The sequence below is a fragment of the Centrocercus urophasianus genome, unplaced genomic scaffold (assembly GCF_019232065.1).
Source record: "Centrocercus urophasianus isolate 14NV4802_14NV808 unplaced genomic scaffold, USGS_Curo_1.0 seq_22, whole genome shotgun sequence".
Taxonomy (NCBI): Eukaryota; Metazoa; Chordata; class Aves; order Galliformes; family Phasianidae; genus Centrocercus; species Centrocercus urophasianus.
Window position 1 is genome coordinate 13,261,677 of NW_024884778.1, and position 25,705 is coordinate 13,287,381.

Sequence of the window (25,705 nt, forward strand, 5' to 3'; positions counted from 1 at the left end):
GCCCAGTTGGTGTGAGTGTGAGCACGGTCACGAGAAGGGAGGGAGCCTGGTGATGATAAGCAGCACAGTCCTCTCTGAGGTGTTGTTTCAGGAGAGTGTCTAATTGGGGTGTGTGAGCTTCTTCAAACCTTTCTGAAATCTGCTGAAGGATTAATATCCCAAGTACTGCAAAGCCTGTAGGCTTCTCTGTGTTTTTCCTCTAGTTGGGGTGCCCTGTCACATGGTTCTAATGCTGAGCGAGTGCATTGAGATACCCTAAAGCTTTTCCAGAAAACAAATTGGAGCAGTATTGGGTTTCAGGTCTCATAGTAATAACTATAGTAATAACATAGTAATAACTCTAAAGTAATAACTCAACACTTGAACCTCAGGGGCCTGCTGAACAATGAAACTGTCTGGTTTTGAATGTGAACTGAGAATCTGTGAAATGACCATGGAATCTCTGCTCTCCCCAGAAGAGAGGGGATGTAATTCAGCAGGGGGCTGAAGTGAGTCATCAACTCTGGTTTCAACTGGTGTTTCTCTGTTTTCCAGTTGCAATACACAAAGTGTTGGATGACTCCATTTGGTAACTGCCTGCATGCTGTCCATGCATCTCCCTTGGGGGAAGATGTGGACTAATTGGTTGGACTGCAAACCGAGAGCTGCAGTGTGCAGCTGGCTGTGAGAGATGGAGAAGTAGATTGGGGTGCTGGGGGGAGAGACAACTGACATTAGATATTATTCTTCAGATATCACTAAGGAAAATCCCCAAAGCCTGAGCTCAGCCTCTGATGAATAAGTGATTCTTCATGCTTGCTATGTTGAAGAAAATAATTAAGGGGTGTAAATTGAAACTGGGGAGATGCAGGTTGGGTAAAAGAGAAGTTTCCAACTTAGAGCATTGAAGTATTGACAAATAGTGCCTAGAGAGGTTTGCTGGAGCTGATGTACAGGTCTGTCAGGAATCATTTAGGAATCATTGCTCCTGTCTTAAGCCTCGTTCATTTATTCTACGCTATGGCATTGGCTACATATTCAAGATTATGTTTGCATCCATATTGATTTGATGGGACCTGTGAGCACTGTTATTTCAGTCAACAGATGCTTTATGTAAGTTTGGTTTAGTTTGGGAAGGAGCCAACGTAAATTGAACGGTCGTAAGTCATCTTTAAATTGAGTTGCTGGCAAATTATGTTTGCATTAATTAAAATAAGAGTGTGTTGAACTGGTTTCAGACAGTGCAAGGGTTATGGTGCAACTTCAAATAAAAGCCAAGCCAACAAAAATTGTGCTCATTTCACATCCAGATGGATAAAGCACATGAGAAGCAGTGACTTGTTTGGGTGCAGACTATTGCAGCTGTGGTCGCTGTCTTCAAGAAGGAAAAACATGTTGTGCAGGATTACCAGAGGGACTGCATGAAGGATAACTGCTTGTAGGGGGAGGCTAGACCTTAGCCTGGTTAGCCTGGCAAGCTGAAAATCCAGGTCGAGGGTGGGCTGCAAAAGGAATGGAAGCGAGACTGGAGGATGAAACTGACTCAAGAAGCAGTGTATCTAAGCTGGCCATAAATAAGCAGAATGCAGAGGAGGAATAGAGTTTTAACATGAATTTGCTTTAGGAAAGGTGTGACAAAAATTGTGGTTGTTCTAAGATGACTGTTGCCAAATTGTTGAACAAGGCTATATGATGTGTCCTGGCACTGACCTTGGAGCCTTGAATTTTCAGGTTTCATCCAGCACTGGCAACACCACAGCATAAAGCAGAAAGTCTGGAAAGAAGAACGTGGAAATGAGATGCTTGTTAGCAAATCCTTCTTTTTTTCTTCCATGTTAGCTCTCAAGTTAGTCAGGCTTACAACTGTGTGAATCAGTTTTCACATACCTGTGAAAATACAGAGGTTTTTGTTTCCCTGAGAGTGCTTCCTATTTAAAACCAGAAAGGAAGGCTCTCGTTCTGTTTGTGAATCATGATGCCTTTCAGCTGATGCATTAATGTTTTTGCTTATAAATTTGATTTTTTTTTTTTTTGTATGTATGTTCTTGTCAGTAGCTGGAGGCTCAGAGTCAGAAAACTAACCAAAATGATGGCAGTGGAACCTTGAACTTGAGCGCTCAGATGAATTGATGTAATCTGATGGCTACTTGTCTACTACAGAGCACATGAAATCTATTTTTAAGTGGAACAGTGATCTGGGCAAACCAGCTGCCTGACTTTCACAGGTGGAAGCGGTGATGGGGGTTCCTTGGAGCAGCCACTCTTGAAACAGGGAGCTGCCAGCACTGCGTGGCGGCTGACTTTGTGGAAGTGGTGGGGATGTTCTCTGTAGGTTTTGCCATTTCCTGCTATCATCTTGATTTTTGTTTTAAGTACCCTACCGGTGTTGTTTTTACTAATGTTTTTTTTTTTTTTTTAATTTAAGTGCCAAGAATGAGGGGGGGAGATTATAATGTCTGACTTGTTTTTGAAAGAGTGCATCTTACAGAGGGCCTGCAGAATGGATGAGCCTTTTCTTGATACCTTCTTGAAACGTTTGAGCATTCTCCAAGGTGGCTGTTTGCAGGGCTGCAGTCTTGCTGAGTCTTACCAAACAGCTTGCCAGTGTGCTCAGAGCAACCTGAACACATAAAGCTGGCGTCTGTACTTTCAGAATATACATGACTGCTTTTGGTATTAGTTGGGAAAAACACACACTTGATGTCAAAATAAATGAAGTTTTGGCTGAGGCTGAAACGTGGAAGCTAACACTTAGGTTTCACAAGGCCTCATGTCTGTGAGTAGGGCATTGCTGACTGATGCGTGGGCTGCAAAACAGCCCAGTAAATAGACCAGGAGAAATCACTGGTTATTAACTGAAGGGTGGTTGAGAAAGGCAGCAGTAATAGCAGGAGACACTAATCCGATTGGTGGCAAATCAGCTGTAAATTGGTTACAAAAGTATCTTTGTGTTGAAGTATCTTTTTTGTGAAATAACACCTAATGGGAAAGATTATTGCAGTTTTTATTGGGTGTAATTTTTACTGCACAACATATATTCCATCTATTCTGTGAGAACAGAGCGAGTGTTGGCCCTTCCGCCTCCCAGTCTTTCTGTCAGTGTTTTATGATCGTTCTTCTTTCTTCCAAAGTCTTGGCACAGTGCAAGAATTGAATGGAAATGGTGTTCTTGTTATGGCAAAGGGTTATGTCTGTAGGCCATCTCACAAATCACACCTGCTTCCCTTCTAAATGTTTCCTATGGCAAGAACATCTGTTTAGGAGAATGCCACCAATCCCTGTAGGCTGATTTTCCATATGCTCCCATTTCAGGATAAAATTAAGCCAATGGACCTTGACGGTGTTTTCTTAACCAAAACCGAGTCTTTGTGCTCTTGTTAACAGTTGTGTAGTATTACTTAGTGAAAGCGTGAATCACTTCCACTAGTGCTCTTCTGGAAACTAACTCAGAGCCTGTGTGACTCAAACTGTTCTTTCGCGCATGAAGGCAGATGGTGTTAAATAAATCAGATAAGCATATGCCCAAGCTGGTGCTGCTTGGCATACTAACAGGATAATAATTTATAGGATTGAGAGCTCTACAGTTGCCACCAGTTGGAAGAAAGAACTCCTGCACCTCTTCCCGCAGACCAGCAGCGCAGTCAGGTGCCCAGATTTCCTGGGATGTGCCCTTGTGGTGGTACTGCCTGGTAGGATAAACGGAAGGCTCAGTTTCTAGAGAGAAACTTTCTTGCCTAAAAGGGCTGCCCGAATCAGCTCGGACTTGCTGTGATCTCTGAAACACCTCTGCATCGTTGCTGCATCTGACTCCTCCTGACAAACTGTGATCCATAAGGTGTGATTAGCATTTTGAAACATTTTGTGGTCAACAAGTGCCTGAGAAATGTGCACTAATGCACTGTGTGGTGTTTATAACAAAGCTTAATTCAGAAATCCCTTACAGCTTTCAATCGGAGTAAAGGAATCTGTTTGCATGTTTTTTTTTTTTTTTTTTTTTTTTGCTATTTTGAAGTTAACCTTCACTTGCACTGTGATTTTTAATATTTTTTCATATTCTTTTCGTGTATGAACTGCTGTTCATAACTCTCACCCTCTCACCCTAGCATGCATATCAGTGTGAGTTGTTAATAAAGGGACAAGCTGCTGTTCCTGAATGCAGCTGTGGGGACTGAGACTGCAACACACGCCTTGGGCTCATGCATGGCCAGCTCTGGGTGAGTGCATAGCCTTGGACCTTAATGTGATGATGGGTTTTGAAGACAGCCCTGTCCTCTTATATAAGCTTTCAAGATATCTTCATGCCTTATTTGTGTTATTTATCATGGCGTCTCACCTGAGTTTATTATGCAGCTAATTGTCTGCGTACTCTGATTTCAGAAGGACAGCAGTGCCCAAGCGAAATGATTTGGTTGAAGTGAGGCTGTTTGTTGAAGGAGGTGCAAGTCTTGATACCTTACAAATTTCCAGAATTCCATATACAGACAAAACAACCACTTCAGACTGCAGTAGAGTTGCAGACAGAAGTAATGACCCAGCGGGAATCAACTGAGAGAGCTGATATGTGGAGCTGGGAAGTAGTTTTTTTGTCCTCCCTCCTCTCCCCCTCCTCTTTTCTTCAAACTGTTTTAGGATCTGTTTGCTGTAGTACAGTGGAAAAGCAGTGTTCAGCAAGCATATTTTGGTCATCTGGGGGTGTTTAAGCCCAGCCAGTTGCTGCTGGCCTAAGGAGAAGCTGTGCAGACCGGTTCACTCTTTTTGGCACCAGGTTGGCAGTGGTAGAAGTGGAGTGGAATTGCTTGGAAAAGATTAGGTGTGATGAAAAGGATATCTTGGGGGGGCTTAGAAGGAAGGTCTGCCTCTTCTTTCCCAAGAGCAGGCAGGTGGCATGGCTGCACTGGGTCATTGTGCTCTGGGGAAGCAGCTCTGTGAATTCCTCTCCACAGGGCGAGCTGCCTCTTTCTCATGAGCTGGCAATAAATGATCCCTACCTGAAAGGTAAGTCAGAGAGTAAAACCTAAAAACAGAACCCCATTTGATCAGTGTGGGTGGCTAAAGAACAGGGGTGTCCTTTGCTGTTTGGCACATATAACAAATGCTTGCACCTTAATTGAGGGTCATGAATGCACGTGCAGAAGCGTGGAAGCCTGTTGTTAGTGATGTTTCACAGGGGAGAAGTGGTTTAAGTTCAGAAGTCTCAAGCATAAGCACTTTATGTGGAACATATTCCAACTGGTTTCTCCCAAGAAAACTCCTTAGAAAGGATTGTTGGTGACAATACCCTACCCTTGGACCAAGCCTCATGTGGCTGCATCCCTAACCTCTTGCAAGTTGTTCTTGCTCAGAGCGTGGAGCCCTGTGGCGCGATGCTGCAAGGTGAGCACTGGGGGAAGCTGGTGCTGGGTGCCTGGTAGGCAGGCAGTGCTGCATGGGAACAGTTATCTGACTGAAGCAGAAATCAAAGGTAAATACAATAATTTGAGGGTGTTTGGTTTGCTTTTAGTTTCAGTAAGCCTTGAACACCTTCCTGTAAGGCCATATCCTGTGATGCTTTGTCCCCGGGCAGTTGCTGGTATGTCTGCTGATGTGGTTAAATTCTTTCTTCTCTTCATTCTTTATCTGTCTACTCTATGACATCTGTGCTTTCATTTTTCTGTATGAGTACCATTTTCCCATGACTGAACAATAACTTGTTGACCAGTGAAACTTTCTGTGTACTCGCCTGTCACTTATGCTGGTGACTGTGAGAAACAGAATGACAGGATTTGCATTCTTTACAGTGAGTGTCCATTACTACTGGAGATTAAAATAAGTCTTACTTGAATTGCTGGTTCTCTGTCACTAGTAATTAAGCTGTTGTTTCATACTAGGAAAAAGCTTTCATGCTGTGCAAGCCACAGGGACTTCAGAGAGACCAGCACTTTCAGTCTTAAAAGGGCATATTGATTGGTCTTATTAATAGGAAAATCTCCAAGGAGAGATGAAATACTTGAATTTTGGAAAGTTTAAAGAATATTTATAGTGCATTTTGAAACTGCGTGAACGCTGGGCGTTGTTCCTGGACAATTTATCTTAACTTCTAGTAGACTTTTTTGCTGCTCTTCATTTTTAACATGTGTTGATTGGAGAGGTGTATACGTGGGGTAAAAACAGTCTTTGTAACACCTCAGTGAGTGTTTAACACTAATGTTATTCATCTGTTGAATGCACAACCATTTTGTTTACTGTGTGTTGAACCACATGGTTCTTCAGTACTAAATTTTGCAGGCACTGCAATTTGTCTTAAAAAAAAAAAATATCCAGGTGATGTTGTTCAAATTAATATAAGATTGTCCTTTTCTTTGGTTGTTTCATTGCAAGAAATTTCCATCTTTTTATTTGCTTTAATTAATAGTAGAGAGCAAGTACTTCCACTGGGTTAATTCTCTGTAGCTGGGTTCTTCTCGTCTGTAGTGCCTTGTTAGTGCACTTGAAGTCAAACACTGGCCAAACTGAAAGGAGTTTCCTGATAGCTTTCTGATGTCTTTGATACAAACTGATCTAAGGCAGGTAGTGCTGCTGTCTTGGGGTAAGGAGTCAGTGGAAGCATGGGAAGGAAACACAAATACTTCCTTTCAATGAAAATAAATACTTTATTAAATACTGCTATTAAGTGTGATCAAGCATCTTGCCTGTTGTGATATTTAAAAAAAAAAAGTAAATGATTGCCTTGGAGAATTGATTGATTTGGATATTTTCATTTTCTAGTTATGTTTATTGTTGGGTTTTAGAAGTGTAGGAAATAATATATAGTTAACCATACTTAAGTCTTTTGGTTTTTTTTTTTCTGACAAATAACGCTTCTTTAACAAGAATATCTTGTATCTGTCCTACACATTAATGTCCTACATTAAATCTGAGATTGAAGACCAAGCTACCAGGCCATTACTTTCCTATCTATAACTTGATTTTTCTCAGTTAAAAGTATTTGAAGTATACTGTTCTTGAAATCTTTAATAAAATTGCATATTTTGTCCTCAGTTTTCTGATTGATTCTGACTTTCTGCAGCGTCTCTGAATGTCTGATGCCGCTTGTTAAATCCGGTACATCAAACATTCCTTGCATTACATTCTAAAATACATACTTATGTAGTCTTGAGATTTTTAGCTAACTGAAGATCTGCCTTCAGGAGGTCTGAACACACCAACCTATAAAATACCTATCTATGCCCACCAACTGTGAATGTATCAGTGCAAGATATAGATGAATAAATGTTTTATTTTTTTCTTTGTTTTGGGGTTCTTTCGCTTGTCCAGTTTTCCAGCTCTAGTGCTGGAAGATTAGCTGCAAGAGCTCCTATCACTTAGCACAGCTCAAATTTGTTGAGACTTGGTGCTGCTGACTTCATGTTTTCATGTGTCTTGTCTAGCCAAGGTTTGAGTGCTCCTGATCGTGTTTGATAACCAGCATCCAAATTAGTATTCCAGGACTTTGGCCAAGAGCAACTGATGGTAGTATGGTTGTGGAGGTTTCAAGTCAGAAAGTAGCACTGTGATCATCTCATTGGATCTCCCGTGGACCTTGGTTCGTACGTGTTTTAGATCAGATTAATCTCTGATTCAAGGCCAGGCCTGCTGAATGAAGTGAAGCATACTGCTTAGGAGAACACCCAGCCCTGAGGTACGGGCAGCAGAATGGAGGCTGCTGGCCACCTTGCTGTGCTTTAAAAAAGAAAGAAAAAAGAAAGCAGAAGTGTGATTTTTTGCTGATGGGAATCTCAGCTTGCAGAATAACCTTGCATTTGATAGAAGAGTTTTCCCACACTGAACTTTGTCAGCAAATAATTCTTTTCTCTCTCTGACACATGGAGCAGATTGAGCTCCTTGGACTCACGATCTGTGTAGCCCAGTTCTGTAGTGATGCTTGTGGCCCATTGATCTCTAGACCCACATTAAGATGCATATTGAAGAACATGCTTTGCAATGGAGATGCTCTTCACAGCAGGGAAATTCAAAGACCCTTCTTGCTCCCTGCTCCCACTTTAACCTCTCGTTCCTGTTGCCCAGAGGCCTTGCTGGCTGGTGATGCTGCCGTGTCTTTGTTCAGCCATGCCAAGCTGGCTATCCTGCTCATGGCTGCCTCTGCAGCCTGCGGCCTGAGTTACACAACCCGTGATCGGTGGAGCGTTGGCAGTGCTTGTGCCTGGCTTATGCAATCATCTCAGTCTCTTTGTGACCTCTCGTCTTTATGCTTCAGCATTCTAACTCTTTCCAAGGTGTAAAATGTATTAGTAACCGTGCTTTTTTCACAGTTTATTATAAAAATGTGAATCACTTCATTGGCTACTGAATGTCATCAAGGAGGTGCAATTTTTATGGGTATAATTTTTATTTTTAATGATTTTGAACCAATTTTTTTAATAACTTGCCTAAATACGTATTTTCTGTATCACTTTTTTTTTCTTTTTTTTTACTTAATGTGAAACAAATGTGTTAGAGACATCTGAGTTTATTATGTCAATGCTATTATCTTTATCAACCCAAACATATAATCTCATTGGGAAGTAGCCAGGATCTGTTTCTCATGAAACTATGTTGTTGTTACTCTTTCATGCTTGGCTGTTGACGGGATGTGAATTTGAATTTTTAGCTGTTAGTACATTTTAGCTGTCAGGCTAGTATTATTTTTTTGGGCAAGGCTGTAGAATGTCATGCTTTGCAAAAGGGACTGCAAAAAAGAAAAAAAAAATATTTGGTTATGAATGTGATGCTCTCAGCTTAGTTCTTAACCATTGTGGCAGACGTTGATTAATATATCCTGGCCAGGAGCGAGGCATTTGCCTTTGAGTGTTTTCTAACAGGTTGTCAAGCGGTGTTAGCAATGCAGGAAAAGTGGCAGCTCTCCTTAGCATTTAAAATTTTTCCCAAGTTGTTTCCAGACACCACATAAATGATTGTGTGAGTGTTCAGAAGCAGAGGTACTTGTCTGCAGAATGCCCTTCTCCTGGTGAAAGGTGCCTCCTGATGGGGAGAGGGGCCTCCTGATGGCCTTTGCAGGCAGGTCTTCTCATCTTAGAGTATCCTGCTGTGTTGGGTAGGCAGCAACCGGTGAGAAAGATATTTTAACTCTTTTTTGCATGTCTTGAGGCAATTTTTGTGAAAAGAACAATTGAACACAAGATGCATTCATCACTGTGTAGGATTAAAAATTTGGAGAACTTGTGAATGCTTCTCTGACCTCCTGCAACCAAGGCTGTTAAATGTTTTTCAGTCCAGCTGTCTGCTTTGGTGAGAAGTTTTGGGGTGTGCTATGTTTTTCTGCTAATTTCAATTTTTTTGAGTTAGTAATAGCTAATAAATAAATAAAAACAAAACCTACTGAGTAATAGTTGTAGTTGGTTTGCAATTATGTACCAAGCCTGAAGGCCTCCTTGGTGAGTGTCTCTAAGGTTGATGAGACAGTGTAAACCTGTGCTTTGTGAATACAGCACAGTTTCAAGAGGTTTAGACATAGAAAATACATGTTCCCACTTAACAGTACTCCATTCTCAATAGGTTGAATGTGTTTCCTCTTAATGCATTTCTGATTAGATGCAAGTTCTAAAGATAGTGGTTTATCTTAAGGGACTGTTCTAATTAGTGTAGTAAAAACTAATAAATATTGAAAGCATTTAGAAGTTTACCTAAAAATCATTATACGGATGTCACCTTCTCCAGTTGTCAGTAAATAGTAATGAATGTGTTTTAGCTGGTTCTTACCTTTGCTACTAATGCAAAAGACATATTAATCATTTACAGAATACCTTAATGAAGCTGCAAACCCATGAGAACATCTCTGTGCATAGCAGATTTCCTTGTAGAACCAGGCGCTTGACAGGCACTGGGAGATCTGTGCTAGGTAGCTGCCTTTGGGCTGAGGAAACGGTTTGTTCTTTCTGAATGCTGGTGGCTGTGAGTATTGTCCTTTTGTTGGGATTCTAAGTTATTCACAGGGAAGGACCTCACTTTGTGAAGTGTTTCGTGTTTTGCAACTGAAGTCCCAAACTGATATATTATAGCAGGATGGGAAATGGTAGCGATAATGGGATGAAATGGAAAGGAAAATGAAATCTGCTGCTAGAAATGCAGGACTGCATGCTACATGAGAGGCAGCTAAATTATATTTGCCAGGGCAAGTCTAAATAAAAATTGGCTTATTCTGCTATTTCTTTTTTGTGCCAGTTAATTTCACCGGCAGAGTTAATTGTCCGAATGAGCATTGCCATTGACAAGCTGAATGGTAACGTGGGATGAATAGCAGTTTTTCTTGATGTTGGGTGGTGGGCAGCAGCTCGGGCTGGGTCTCCCACAGCCCAAAATGGCGCCGCGGCCTTCAGGGAGGAATGCTCCTCTCCTAGCAGGCCCTATGGAAAGCACAGAGTTGTGCACAGAGGAGAGAAACTCGAGGGGTTTTCGTTTTCATAAAATGAGCTAATTAGCAAATTGCCTTGAAGTAAGGAGAGAAGCCTGAAGAAAAAACATGGATGGATGGATATTTATCTGTCATGGGCAGCCTGGCTTCTCTCCCCCTCCCACTCGGCTGAGGAGATGGCGGCCCTTTGCAGGCAGTGGCATCTCTCTGGCGTTCCCTTTCAGACACCTGAAGATGGTTTTGGGCAGCAGCTGCCCTCAAACATCTCTTTCCATTCCTGCTGTGGCAACCCAGCCCAGGAGGGAGTCCCGCAGAAATATCTCCCTCCAGGAGACAGCTGCAGCCACCACTATCTGCCTTTGTGTGGCAGAGCCCAGCTCTGACAGAAGATTACCTCGTGACCACAGCTACCACAAGCACCCAGCATCAGCCGCTGTACCTCCAGCTATTTGCATGATCTTTCTGTGTCTTCCAACCTACAGCTGGTACTCTTTAAAAACTCCTGGATATAAAAGCAGAAGTCAGGATAGTTTTCCTGTGCTCAGCCCACTGTGGGTGAGACATAGGAGTGGGGCCACGGGCACGTGGGAGTTCGGCTTCATCGCTCAGAGATGCTGTCTGATAGCATTAGGCAGCTTATGTGTCCAAATACTGTATTTATGGATGACGTGAAGTAAGTGAAGCAAAAGGTTTTTTTAAAAGCAGCATGAACTGTTGCATAAACTTTAATGAATGCTAGTTCAGAAGTGAATTCCAGAAAACAGCAAAATATCAAATCTCATGACAGCTCTGAAGTGGTCTGTGTTTTCTTTTTTTCCTCTCTGTTTGTTTTGTGTGTTAGTTATTATTTTATTTCTATGTTCAGTGACAAACAGAGGTTGTATTTTGGTGGTCTCATGTCACAAGATTTATCTGTTGGTTGTTGGTTTTTTTCCCCACACACATTTATCTCAGTTTCATTTGAAAAAGTCATTTTTTCAGGCATGCCTGAACTGTTTCTGATATTTCATCTAGATTTATAAGCTTATGTGGAACCTGTGAAGTACTGGTGATTAAGAGAGTTAATGAAGTGCTGCCTGCAATTAGTTCAATTGCTTGCGACGTTTGTTTTTTTTTTTTACTTCATAAACTGTAGGTTATCATACCATAGTTGGGTTTGGAGGTTTTGATCTGTAAAACAGTCTCTGCCCAAGGTGTTGGGTTTCTTACGTATTTTCGTGACCCCTGAATACAGCTTTGCTTTGAGATGTTGATTCATCTTCCTGCTGCACCTTGCAGGGCGAGTTTTTTAACTTCTGAGTTCAGCAGAAGAGGTGAGTTTCATTCTCACTCTGCCATAGGACATATCCCTTAAGCAGTTCAAAAAGGGGCAAACTGTACTTCCATCCAGCAGGAAAGAAAGCTCAGCTTTTTTGCATTGCCACATTTAGCTGCAGTGGTTTGATTTCAGCTCCTAATTTTCAGTAGCTTTCTAGAAGCAACTACAGAAAATGAATTTAATTTCTTGCAACCTTTCCTGTAGGACCTGCTCACTGAATTGTGAGCATCCTTTTGGGCAAGGATTGCTTTTAATGCATTTGGAAAATGAGCTACCACTGGGAAACCTCCCTGCGCTTCACTAATACAGCTTACAAATAGTAGGTTGTAATTTCACAGAGGGTGACTTAGTGAAGAAAAATGTTGGCTGAAAGCTGATGTGCAATGAAGCTGTAAAAATCTTTCCTGATTCGCAAGTTGTCTAATGGCATCTGTTGGCCGTTTGCAGAAGGGGGATTTTCTACTTCAGAACTGCTTGAAGTGACACAAGTTCATAACTGGATGTATGGGGAATAGGAATAAAGGATCCTGGGTGCAATTAAAAATTGGTAGCATAGGCATAATAATAACAAGGGCATAAACCTGGTATGTGAGAGGAGCTACTTTGGTAACATCTTGAGCTCTTCATAGTCCAAAGAGCTGCATGTCTAAGCCTGCTTGTGCTCCCAGTTGTCTTTGGGAGAAATCCTGATTCTTGTGATAGTGGATGAGACTAATTTTAAAAGTGAGAAGTGATTGTACTACAGGAGCAAAGTTTTCATTTTAAATACAGAATTGCTTTTTGGTTCCTTCTTGAATTTTTAAGATCTCTGAATTACAGTATTAAAGGTTAAGTAAGCCAGATTTGTTCCTGTTAAAGTTGCTTCTTATAGAAGAACTTGCAAAAAGTTATGAAGATGGAAGAGATCAGATTTTGCAGTACACTCTATCTTGCTCCGTAGTCAATAAGAATGACATATTTCTACCAGTATTTCTCAAAGATTATTTAATATGATGTTCTTCATAAGGAATAACTTAAACAAAAAAAAAAAAAAAAAAAAAATGAGGCTTAGTTGTTGGAAAACACTCTTGACAATCTTCTCTAGCATGGGTGAAAGGTTTTGAATTGTATTCTTCAGAAATTGGAGAATTAATTTCTAGAACTGTGAAGCATTGATGGAGAAAGAGGAGAGCCATGAGGTGGGACAGAGCATCTGGGTACTATGTGTTTCTCTGTCAAGCACAGGATTATTCTGAAAATGCTAACTTACACTTATTACAAACTGCATAACTCCTGTTGTATCAGACCTTGCCTTCAGCCCTGACCTGAAGTGAGAAGTCTGGTCACCCTCTGTAAAACTATACAGACCCCACATCATCTACCTTGCACAGGTGTAATCTCTATTACTCAAAGATCTTTTTATTTTGCTAGTTACTTTGAGAACTTTTCCAAAACCGTGCTGTTTCTCAGAAAAAGACAATACTGCTAGTGCAGAATTTAAGGAATTAACAGTGATATGCAGGTACCAGCTGACATGTCCTGAGATTACAGCAGGAGCAAAGCAAGCAGTGTCTGGTGTGTGCTGTGCGCTCCCACCACACCTGGTGTCTGGCTCTCACACTCACAGGCCAGACCAGAACTGCACTTTTGGTGATAAGTTTGCAGTAAAGCAGTTTATAGCTGTGTGGGAGAGAGCTGTCAATGAATCCTGCTGCTGATTGATATTTCAAGGTTGATCTCTGTTTAGAGAGCATGAGCAAATGTACAGCTCTGGCACACAGATATAAAAATCAAACAGTCTGAAACAGATGTTCATTCTGCTGATTTAGCTATCTGATTTCTATTCCCACATTTTAAGTGCCTCTTCAGTTTTCTTTTCTTCATTGCTAGCCTGGATAAAAGATGCAAACAGCCCTAAACAGGAGCACAGCTGATGTAGTGAAGTGTGCGCTGAGGTGAGATCCACCCTTGTCTTCTGGCCTGCTGCTCCTGGCTCACCTCTGTTTCACCAGGCTGACTGAAGTATGTTCCAACCTGTGGACTTGGTTTGGTTAGGCAAAAACAAATAGCTAGCAGTAAGTACAGCTCTGTAATTCTAACCATCATTAGGCGTTACTGTGTCAAAGGAAAACTTGGTATAATCTTAATTTTTCTTCCATTTCATGTCATTTCTTTACTGGTTGATAATACTGTTCATTCCCAAATCTGTCACCCTCTCACAGGTAGGAGGCAAGAAATCTTGACTTCTTAATCTTTCTTAGGAATATTCTACAAGCTCAGGTGAAAGCTGGCCTCCTGCTTGTATAACTTTCAAAGAGTTAGTCAGAGCCCATATGTTACAGCCAGGAGGAAATTATGCTTGGGGATGACTAACAGAACATGTTCCTGCTGTTAATTTGGGTGTCATTCCAGAAACGTAATTCATAGCCTTCTCTTTGATTTTATTAACACATTTATGTACTAATGCCAGTTTTCGCTAGCATACTTCACCAAGGAAATTAATAAAGGGCTAGATTTTATATTAACAAAGAGAAGGCTTTGGTAGCCCTGCCTGGAAAGAACAGGGAGAAGCACAGAGCACGTATGCTTGGGTGGTGGCTGGTTAGTAGAAATATGAGTAACAAATAGGAAATTTAGTTGTATGCATCATCCTGCTACAAACACCACGTTCCTCAAGTCTCCGTGAATTGATATGTAATTTACCAAGAACAATGATATGCAGTACTAATTGGGAGTTGGTTTGTTCCTCCAAAAAGAAGGGAATAGCTTTCAGTAGTCTGATGCTTAAGGCTGCCCGTGCAGTTATCGTATGGTTTGCAGCAGGAAGAATTTGAACGCTAAGAAAATTAACGTTGAGAAGGTGGCTTACAATTTATAGCCTTTTTTTAATACTTATTATCTATCTGTCTGCTACGGACTGCCTTTCATAGTGAAGGATACATTGTATAGCTCCAAGCCAATTAATGCCTGTTTATTTATGTGAAAGGTTAAATTACGGAGGCATGAACAGCCTGGCTGCATGTGTGACTGGGCTGTGCCTGTGCACCTGCTGATGCAGTGCCTGTGCACCTGCTGATGCTGAGCCTGCCTGCACCAGCCATGCACACTGCTGTGCCGTGCTCCTCCAGGAGCACACAGTAAATAGGTAATTGCAGGAGCTCAAAACAGTTGTAATAACAAAATGGGAAATTCTAAACACAGCTAAGGCAGCTGACCATGGTTTGACAGTGCTGCACTTGAGAATGAGTTTTCTAACAATCCTGTGGGTGCAATCCTCTGTCTGCTCACAAGAGTGAATTTGTTCTTATATCTTAGTGCTTTCCATGCTGCTAGGTCTGCTTTTGATTATGTCACTGCAGTAAAATAACAGGCTGAACATGAGAGTTTGTATTGTGTGTGTATGTGCAAAATTGATGCAGCTCTGTGAGAAAGCTGCTTTTATCTGGTCTCACTGTTGCTCTAGTTCTGCAGTAGACAAATCTTGGCTGAATCCTTCTAAGCTGACTGTTCCTCACAGGAACTTCTATCTTTATTAAGATGGAAGAACAGGTTAAATTCAGAGATTCCTTCTTAGGGGTAGTGCAGACTGAGCAGCTGGCTTGCTTTGTGCCTGGTTCTGTTTGAAGCCAGTTAGTCTGGAAGGGCCAAACCAGCTCAGTGTGATCACTTTCGAAGGTTGAAGTTTATTTTAGAAACCTTGGTGCTATGTAGTAGACTTAGAAACCTTTGGTTATTTTAAATGGGAGTACAATGCAGCTTCCTGAGCCAAGGCTGCGTCCCCATGAGGGCGAAAGAGTCGAGCAGCTGGGGTACCTTAAAAGGAGACAAAGTGCGCGGGTATCTGCCAGCTGATATCTCTCAGATCGCACTAAAAACATCTTCCAATTTTCTGTTCAAGTCTCGTGTCTCGAGGAAGATCAGAATAGAAGCAGTGCCATCAGTGTGGTGCAGCAGACCGACCACGAACTTGCAGGGCAGCTCCAAGCAGAGCTTGTTGAGTGGAGGTGTGCTGTGTTACAGCGGCATTCCCGAGAGCCGCGTGTTTGGCTGCGTGGGGCTGCAAACCTTCTCCATGCAGGCAGCGTGACTATTGGTGACTCAGTGGGTGAATCTGGAAACTCTCTTCACTCCCCCAAGTTTTCACAGATTTTGAGTTTGGATTATGCATGATGATGCCTTACATCCAGCTCTGTGGGTTTGTATCTTTGGCGTGGCCTTTCCTGTTGCCATCTTAAAACTGGTTGTCCTAAAGTTGTTTCTGACTTGTGTCCAGCACAAAATCATTCCACTTTAGGGGGGGCCGAATGACAGGGAGTAAGGGTCAGTGATTCCTTCGAAGGCTTTTGGATTTGGACAAAATGCTGAGTGAGTCCTTCAGGTTTTGCTGCTCCAGAGTAGCAAGCGGTTGAACTGCTAAGCCCTTTCAGGAACAGCTTATGTTTTGCCAAACAGCTCATGTCAGGCTGAGCCTCATGGAATTTGCAGAGCTTGGTTCATGCCCTTACAGCACCTCTGTGCTGGGGACACCCTTGTGCCCATGCAGCTGCTGTGCCCACAGCCTCATCCTGCCCTCCTCTGTGTTAGAAATGGGCCCAGGCTGCCTCCTGAGGAGTGTGAGCTCAGCTGGTTTTTGACTGGGGAAATATAACAAACCTGTAGCTATATAGAAAATATGTCTTCCAAAATCACTTTGTTGCTCAGCTTGTGTTTAAGTACTTTATATTCTGTTGCCAGTCTAAATGCTCCTAGTGTGTAGAATATATAAACTATGGTGGTCTGTAAAGTCTGAAGAGTGTATTTTAGGTGTCGTCCATAATGTAGCGGTGGAAAATTTCTCCCAGTCCTCAGAAATCTGGAAACAAGAGTTGAGGGGTTCAGTATCACTTCATTTAATTAGAAGGCTGTTCAAAATTTGCTAGATCTGCGTTGCTTTCTTTCCCTTTCCCTGCTGGCCCTGGCTGAGCTCTTCCTGTCTCACACAAGGGCTCGTTCCTTTTCCTCCCTAACAGCGGTGCCTGATTTATCCTACAGGGCTTAAATTAAGAGGAAACTCAGCAGTAGGGGAAGGAGTGATGGATTTGAAAGCAATTCTCAGGCTCTCTTGTGCTGGCTCATTAGGCAACCTTTTTGTTATTATTTTTTAATACAGAGAATGCAGGAAGCCCGATGCAGCAGGAGCTGCAGTGTGCCAAGAGCTGCTGGACCGGGTGCTCCCCTCTGCCCTGGTGATGGGGCCAGGTCCTTGGGTTCTCCAAGGGCAATACTGCCCTGTGCCTGTGGAGCAGCAGCCTTTTGTCTTCCAAGCCCAGATAAAACATCATCATTGCCACCCAGGCTTTTCTGAGTGAGATCTCAGTGCAAAGCCAGCTTGTTTGCAGCCCTGTGAATTCTCATGGCTGCATTGAGCTCTCTGGAATCACAGCTGAGGGCAGGCTGCATCAAAAATGGCAGTGACCTTGCCGCTCTGGATCTCGGTTACAAACGAGTGGGCTGCCAATTTAATTTGCTAAGTGTGCGCTGCTGCAAACATCCCCGGTTAACTGGGAAAAAGAGAAAGTCCGAGGTTACTATATGAACTAATTAATTTCAGTGATTTGTGAGCCCGCATTCCTGTAAGTAAGAACAGTTACACAATTGTGCCTTTTAGAGAACTAAAACGCTTCATTTCTAGGGCAGTTTTGGACTGCATTGCTCCCGGCACATTCTGCTGTCCGCGGGACATGAGCCAAGTGGCTGCATGGCCCCAGGTGAAACACCTCTGTAGGGGCCAGGTGTAGAGTAAGGTGCCTGCTGTCAGGTTGGGTGGTGCTAATTAGAGCAGGAAGGCTTCTGCTGGCCAGGCAGCATCACTTGGGATATCTGCCCCTGCAGCCCTCCTGTGCTGAGCCTGCAGAATGGGCTGAGAAACATGGCACTGGGGGGGACTTGGTTGATGTCTCTGAGTTGCATGTGGCTGTTTCTGGCACCAGGAGCTCTTGAAGGAAAGCAGCTTTTCTTGGGCTTCAGTGCTGCTTAAACTTATGCTTTATGGCCTGCAGTAAATGCTCCCAGATTTCTTCAGGGAAAAAATGGAGTAATAGAACGTGGCATCGCTCACGCTTCTGAGCTAAAATTATAAGTGTAGCCATGCAGCCAAAGAAAACTGTGAAGAAGAATTTTTGAGTCAATTTTTGTCAGTTTTAAAGAGAGCTCTGAAATTAAGCAGGGCTGCAAGCAAAGCGAATAGGAAAAAAATGTTTAGTTTTGTTTTGTTTTTTGAGGCGGTATTGTCTTAATTCATCCCTGGAGAGACAGAAGGAGCTGCACAGGCAGTGGGGTTACTCAAGGGACCCCACCTGGAAGCCCTTGCCAGGTGTTCACAGGTGCAGCCATTTACTGTGTCCAGTATTCAGGGCTGTAAGGGGAGGCAGTAGCTCTGCTACTGACGATGTTGCACACCTGGAAGTGAAACTCTGTGTTTATTAATCTCTCAGACAATGATCCTCACAAAAACAAGAAGTAAATAGCCGTGTGTTGATACATCAGGACACTGGTATGTTTATGTTGCCTGAAATATTAATGCTGTCATGTAGCTTAGCACAGACAGCTCTTTGTTCTGAGGCAAGTCTTTGTCTTCTTGACACTGGGTTTAAGGCGAGTGCCCTAGTTCATACACATTGCTCATCTGTTACGTAAAAGATTTTGTAAGTGTTCTTGATACAAGCATATAACAAGAATTCTGACTGTTGTAGCAGCGTGGTGGCTTTGTTTTCTGTCCATTCCGTACTAATAGTGTTTTATTTTGGATTATAGGACAGAAAATTAACAAAAGTAGAGAGACAGAGATTTAAAGAAGAAGCAGAAATGTTGAAAGGTCTACAGCACCCAAACATTGTAAGGTTTTATGACTTCTGGGAATCCTGTGTAAAAGGAAAAAGGTGCATCGTGCTGGTTACCGAACTGATGACCTCTGGAACACTGAAGACGTAAGTACTGTGCTCCTGGCGAGCAGTCTAAGAATAGCTATGGAAATTTTTAGAAAAATCCTACTTTTGCATACTGAAAAAAGGCACCTCGAGATAAAGGATAAAAATGGAGCTGTTCTCTGGTGTCTGTCATTCGTCCCTGTGCTTAGACTGCATGGACTTGACAGGAAGAATTTCGGCCTCTGTCTCCCCTTCCCCGATCTTCTGCTTCACTTATGTAACTGGAAGCAGTTCTCTGCCTTGTTTCATTGTGTGCCTGTGACGTTTCCATTTGTCAGCGTGTGTTTCTGTGATTGCTTCTGCTCCTGTGCTTGTGTGTTTTGTTATCAAAGCCAGAATAGCACTCGAATGGTAGCATCTCCTTTTGAAGCAGGAGATGCTCTAGGTTATCTACTAAACAATATTAATAGCTTTGCTACTGACAATCTTGTTAAGGTTGATATAAAGCAGTTGGCATGAATTCTGGAGCAGATTTTCAGCCCCAATGGGAGCAATGCTCATCACTGAGTATATCCAGTGTGCTGCTCTGCTAATGCATTGGCAGCTTTTATGTTTTTCCAAAATGAACCCTCCCCCTTCTCAGTGTTCTAGGCATATAGTAAAAATGTAGGTGCATGATACAGAGGCCAAAGTCTTGTGCCTAAAATTGATTTTCAGTATTATTCTGTTCTGGAGATATAAAACATATTCTAAATCAGTTCTCTGCATGGAGTGAATTGCTTTGCTATTAGACTTGCTAATATTTGGTTGTATTTGCACCAAAAATGCTTATTATCTTCCTCCCCCCAAATGAATGCTCTAATTCCTCCTTTAAAAAAGATCTCTTCCAATTTGGTGATGTTTCTAAGCTGCTATTATGATATCTAATAAGGGGCTTTTATAAAAAATAAACTTCAGCTGCTAAAGCCCCGAGAATCTTTAATAACACTTTGCTTTCTTTATAACCAGCTTCTCTTCCTGTTTGTTCTGTAGGTATCTGAAGAGATTTAAAGTGATGAAACCAAAAGTCCTGCGTAGTTGGTGCCGGCAAATCCTGAAGGGTCTTCTTTTCTTGCACACGAGAACTCCACCAATAATTCACAGAGACTTAAAATGTGACAATATTTTTATTACTGGACCAACTGGATCTGTGAAAATAGGAGATTTAGGTCTGGCAACCCTCAAGAGAGCTTCGTTTGCCAAAAGTGTAATAGGTAATCAGTCTGTTCTCTTTGGCTTCCTTCTGCTGGTGTGATGGTTGTCTTTTTAATTTGTCTGCCCTTCACACTTCACAGTAGTTTTGCTTTTTGTGTGTTGGCTGGTGGTAGAGATTGAGGTGGTTTTGTGACTGTTCCCTTCATACCATTATAAAGAAGTCCGTCTGTAAGGCCTATCTAGGAAATGTTACCTTGGCCTTCTCTTTCCTTTACAATGGTAAATTCTTAATTGAAATATTATTTTGCATCCACAAATTCTTCTCTGTTCTCTTCCAAGAGAAGCAGCAACAGTTCCCAACAGCTTGTGCATCTCATCCCCCTGAGAGCAGGCTCAGTGCCTGTTTGGGAGGGAAAAGAGAAGAGATGGGGGATGGAAGCCACATGCTGCCTTGCTGTCTCACCAACAAGGTGGTGCTGAGAAATCTTATGCTTCCAGTGAGAGAGAATAAGTACAGTTGTTTCAGCTGAAGGCATTGGCAGCCTGTCCTCAGAGCAGTGCCCTGCAGAAGGAGGCTTCTTGTCTTTGCAGGGAGGTCACAGGAGAGCTGCCCTGGCTGGAACAGCTTATCCCCAGTCACCGGGCATCAGCAAAATAAATTGCTTCTGCAGAGCTTGTCTGTGCCCCAACCTGATCCTGGCAGAGTTCTACTGAAACAGCTGCAATTTATTAAAAATCAATAGCTACAAAATTGAAGGAAATTCCCACTAGGGTACACAATAGCTGATTCATGTGGGTACCACGTAGAAATGTATCAGAGCTTGATTTTGCTTGAACTGGGAGGATGTGTTCTGAATGGTGTCAAGGAGGTCATTCCTTTGCAAAAGTGAAATTTAATGCCTTCTGTGTGAACACCACAAATGGGATATCCTTTCCCTGAGTTCTCAAACATTTTGTTTTGTTTTTTTACCTTAATCTTTCTCAGCAAATTGGCCTTGTTCAGGTCTGTAGGTGATGGTTCTAGAAAGTTACAAATCCTTGAGGAAGGATGCTGAAAGTGAGGGAAGCTACTGTGCCCACAGTCATAATTTGGCTCCTTGTGTAAATGGAAATAAGATTTGAGATGACTAGAATTAGCAGACTGCTGGTGACAGCCACTATTCCTAACTATGAAAATGGCATGCTATCTTTAAAGCGGTGGTTGCCGAAGTAATTATAGGGCCTCATACATTTAGGGATTATATTTAGTATGATTTCTGTGCAAGTTTCAGCCTTCACACTTTGAGAACCCAATATTGTTTAAGTTGCCATAAGATTGATGCTGTGGATATAGGCTTGGCTGCTGTGGGATGCCTTAATGCTGCTGATTTCAGTGAAATCATGTTAGTTTGTATCTGTTAAGTTGTTCTAGCTTTTACTTTGTAGTAGTGTATTTTTATTTCTTTGTTTTGAGGGGCAGTATTCCTTCCCATAGTTTATTTTGCAGTGTAACAGTTGCTCATGGGCTGGGAATATCAGAAATATCAATATTAGCTTTTGCAAAATGAATTCCTATAACAGCACTGTCAGACCATAGTTGTGTCAAACAAATTCAATGATGGAAAGGGCTGCGGGTTGCTGGCTAGCTATCTGTATTCTTTTTGGCAAAATAACCAAATTAATCTTTTTCACAAGTTGTGCTGCTCCAAGGAAAGAATTAGGGGGATTGCAAATACAGAATCACAGAATCACCCGGGTTGGAAGGGACCTCAAGGATCATGTAGTTCCAACCCCCCTGCCTAGCAGGGCCACCAAACACACACATTCAGATCAGGTTGCCCAGGACCCCGTCCAACCTGGCCTTGAACACGTCCAAGGACGGGGCATCCACAACCTCCCTGGGCAGCCCGTTCCAGGGCCTAACCACTCACCTTGTAAAGTAAAAAAAAAATACTGGTGATGCTGGGCCAGCTCCCATCTTTACATCCAGATAGGAAAAAAATGCAATTCCCCCCTGTCCCAGAGCAGGAAGCTGAGGCTTGGGAGTGCAGGCAGAGAAATGGGAAGGCTGAAGAAGAGAAGGCAGGGTGGGGAGGGAATCCCACAGGTGTCAGCCCCAGCGTCTGGCTTCCCCATCCTGCTGCATGTCCCAGAGCTGCGTGCACCCTGCTGTCCTCACTGCTCACCTCATCTTCCTAGACGGAGTAGCTCTAAATGGATATTAGTAGCTGCAATTCTACATTATTTTTAATGATGAAGTCAGTGTGGCTGAGGTCCAGGTTTTCCCTTGCTGCATTTGTGCCACCGCTGATGCTTGCCTGACCTTGCGGTGTGTCTCTTCAGGCAGGCCAGCCAGGGCCAAGCCTGTGCTGCAGAGTGCAGCTGAGTAGCTGCTGAGCACCTTCGCATTTCCATGGTCTGCTTTGTTAGGAGTACTTGCATGTATTCCTTCCCGCCCCAAAGAGTTGGGTGGAAAATGTCATTTTCATGGTGATTTGGAATGGTGTCAAGAATATCATTTGCTTCTTAGACTACTTGCTATCATTTTTTCAGTTGTGCAAGGAACTTTAAATGCTCCATAATTCATGAGATCCACTTCTGTGTCTGTGTCTTGTTCATTCTCAAACAATGTAGCATCTCTGGGAAAGGCTCTGACAGCTGTTAACCATTTCAGAGCAGCAGCCACAGCCTTTGTGAAAGCTGGAAGAAAAGGCCTGGGGTCAGAGCTGAACTCAGAGCATGGCTGCTATGCTCTCACGACAGGGATCCAGCTGATTTATGAAGGCTGAAGGAAGGAATGTCCTTAAGGTGAAAGGAGCATCAACAAAAGGAGAGAGTGATGCAGAGTTCTGTGAATGTTACAGCAGTGCCAGAACTGAGGCTTGTTTAGTGAGTTAGGCCCAGCCTACTTTGTGATGCATGCAAAAGCAGTTTCAGAGACAAACCCTAATTTTGAGAGACGTAGTTTATGCTACCATTAGGAAAAAAAACAACCAACAACTTAAATCAAGTCACCAATCATATATAAATTTGAGAAGTGTTTCTCCTGATGTCTGTTGTTTAATTACAGTTGTGCCAATGGTAGAGATGTCCTTGCCAAAAAGCAGAGCTGCCAGTGCATGTCAGCTGGCGGAGGGCTCTGGAGAGGGGATGTGGGTGCTGAGGCAGATCCTGCTGTGCTGAAGGCCAGGTTATGGGTCTGGGATTGCTCACCTTCCTTTTGGCAGTTTACTGCTCACTGGAACTGCTCTCTCCCGAAGAAAACAACTGTGTTAATCTCCTTCCTTCATCTTTTCTGTACGTGAAAACAAAAATCGCTCTTGACTCCCAAGCATGCACTACTTTAGGAGATAAAGTTCCTGGAATGAATTACCTAAGTGTTAATTTTGCTCTGCCAGACCACACCTTTTTGGTGCAGAGATTTTTTTTTGACAAAGGCTGAGCTGCTCTTGAGTCTGTGTGAAGCGTAGGAGTTACTCTGAGGTTGTTGATGAAACATTTTGCATTCATTCACGTTTTTCTGTATAAGAGAACTTTCGCAGGCGTTGTACTTGTCATAACGCTGCAACTTCCCGTTATGAAGCAGTAAGTACAATGTTTCCCTTCATTTATCCAGTTTTATTGGTCTCCTGACACCCTAATCCCTTTTGGAGTAGGACCTTATTCTGCAAGTAGTCTCACTGATCTGTACTATTGAAGCAGAGGTAGAATCATGTTTAATGCTTTGTGCATGACTTCCTAGATGAATTTCTGATACCGCTTGCTTTCAAAGTGCTGTCTCATCAGCTTGGTGGTTGCTGCGCATCTCCCTGGAGGAAGAAATGCAAATTTGCATTGACAAAAACAAGACCGAAGCTTCTTGTTTCTTTGGTCCTTTTCACCACCACAGACCTCTATGCGTGTCCCTCTCTTCATCCAGAGGAGGAAACCATTTTGTAGCTTTCAGTGTATTCAGGCACCATGCCATATCTCATTTTGGTATTCTCTTTTGAAACTTCAGTATGTTTTCCCCCTCTGTGTATACTATCAGTGAGATCTATGTGTGTGTGTACACTTTTGGTTTCTTCCCTGGAGGATGCTTGAGCTTATTCTAGTTACTTCCCTGTTTTGAAATAATCTCGCATGCTCCCTTGCACATTTGCAATGGACACATTTCTGTAGGCGGAACAAGACTGGGATGGAAACCTTTCAGACTTCACGAATAATTTACCATCTTTTTTGTGTAGGTACACCAGAATTTATGGCCCCAGAAATGTATGAGGAACACTACGATGAATCCGTTGATGTCTATGCGTTTGGAATGTGCATGTTGGAAATGGCTACCTCAGAATACCCCTACTCAGAATGCCAGAATGCTGCTCAAATTTACCGGAAAGTAACCTGTGTGAGTAAACTTCCTTAATTTCAGTTATGTCTGTAATTTGGAATCTGCTGATCAGAAAGCTTAAAAGCGTAGTTCAGTGTGAGATGTCATTGCTGTCCTATGTGTGCAGTTTGCTGTAGAAATGGAGGTGTCTTAGTTCTGAGTTGCAGAAACTGCTGCAGGCTTTTCCAAAGAGCTTGCAGTTGTGTGTTGAATTATGTTTGCCTGCACTGCAGTTGCATGTGGTATTTTCAGTAATCTTTGCCCATTTTGTCTCACTCAGCCGAAGGTGTGCGAGACTTGGGGAAAACGAGCAGGGAAGAACCTCTGCTGTTGTCTTGTTTCTTGTAGAGGGGTTGTCAGAATTGATCAAGTTTCCCACCAAGCCAACAAAGCCCTAACTCTTAGATCGGAGACTAAATATTTATGTGGTGTAGGATGTTTGATTCAGATTTCCAGCGCGGATTCTTGCACCTTGTATGTGTAATAAATTATCTGAAAATATAAAGGGGAAAATATGGCAATGTTTAGTTTGGGAACGAGCCAGAGGAGCTTTATGTCTGAGCTTATCTGTTCTGCAAGCTCTGTTAATTCCCAGACTGGAACCATGGAAATGGGTTTGCTGCATTTGCAGGTGAAATCGGGGCATAGAAGAAGCCAATCTAAAATGATTTCTATCCTGAAAAAAAAAGTATCCTTCCCAGCACCCTCACCTCCATGTGACAAATATATTTGTCTGCATGAGCTGCACTGTGAATGCTTGAAAAATCTGAGTTTGGGAGATGCTGTCAGCTTGCAAATCAGTGGAGGAATCACTGACTGCAGAGAAAAGGGACTTGCCAAATGCTTTGGCAGTGGTGGTTATCTTCTGCTCTGCTTGGATAAGTAAAAACAAGAATATGGGAGTTTCTGCCCCATAGGTTATGCTAAACAGTCTGGTTTGTCAAAGGCTTTTCCAGGTACTTCTTTCCTTCCAGTTTCTACAAAAGGACGCAATGAGCTATGTGCCTTGGCCCTTGTGCATTCCCATCACCAAAAGATGCAGACTGCACACTCAGGATGTGAAGAACAGTTCTCTGAAGTAGGCTAGGCTACAATTTGCAAAAATAGCTACAGTTCAGGTGGTTATAATATTTTTCACCTATAAGGTAGGAGGACTGGTTAGACTTAAAGTATGGTAGATGTAGTGAGTGAATCCATCTCAGCCAGAAGCACGGTCCTAAATTAGTGTTTCTCTTTTTCCACTGCTTGCAGAGAGCAAAAATCTTCACAAATGAAAAATAAAAACTGGTCAATTTTGAAATGCATTTGATTCCACTTGCCTTCTCCATTTAGTTTAGTGGATCATGCTGGTACAGATAAAGTCTGATAAAGCACTGTGGTTGGTTAAAATTGCCTGAGCTCAAGATTGCAGTTTCTGACTTAGTGAATGATAGTCTCTTGCACAGGTTTTTAGAGATGCTTTCATCAATACCCATACATTTGCATGTGGCAGATGATGTGCATTTTAATGTTCTTAGGTATATTTTGTGCTAATATCACTGAGAACCAGTCTGCCAAGTGGTCACAGAATTGTAAGGATTGGATGGACCTCTGGAGAT

General features: G+C 42.5%; 1 protein-coding gene across 1 annotated transcript in view; it reads left to right on the forward strand.

Moving 5' to 3' along the window:
• WNK2 (WNK lysine deficient protein kinase 2) overlaps positions 1-25,705 on the forward strand; it is a 105,778-nt gene that overhangs the window by 16,829 nt on the left and 63,244 nt on the right. Inside the window, exons 2-4 of the mRNA XM_042823754.1 lie at positions 18,456-18,628; positions 19,601-19,821; positions 23,968-24,125. Of these exons, the coding sequence (XP_042679688.1) occupies positions 18,456-18,628; positions 19,601-19,821; positions 23,968-24,125 (552 nt within the window). The remainder of the gene's footprint in view (positions 1-18,455; positions 18,629-19,600; positions 19,822-23,967; positions 24,126-25,705) is intronic.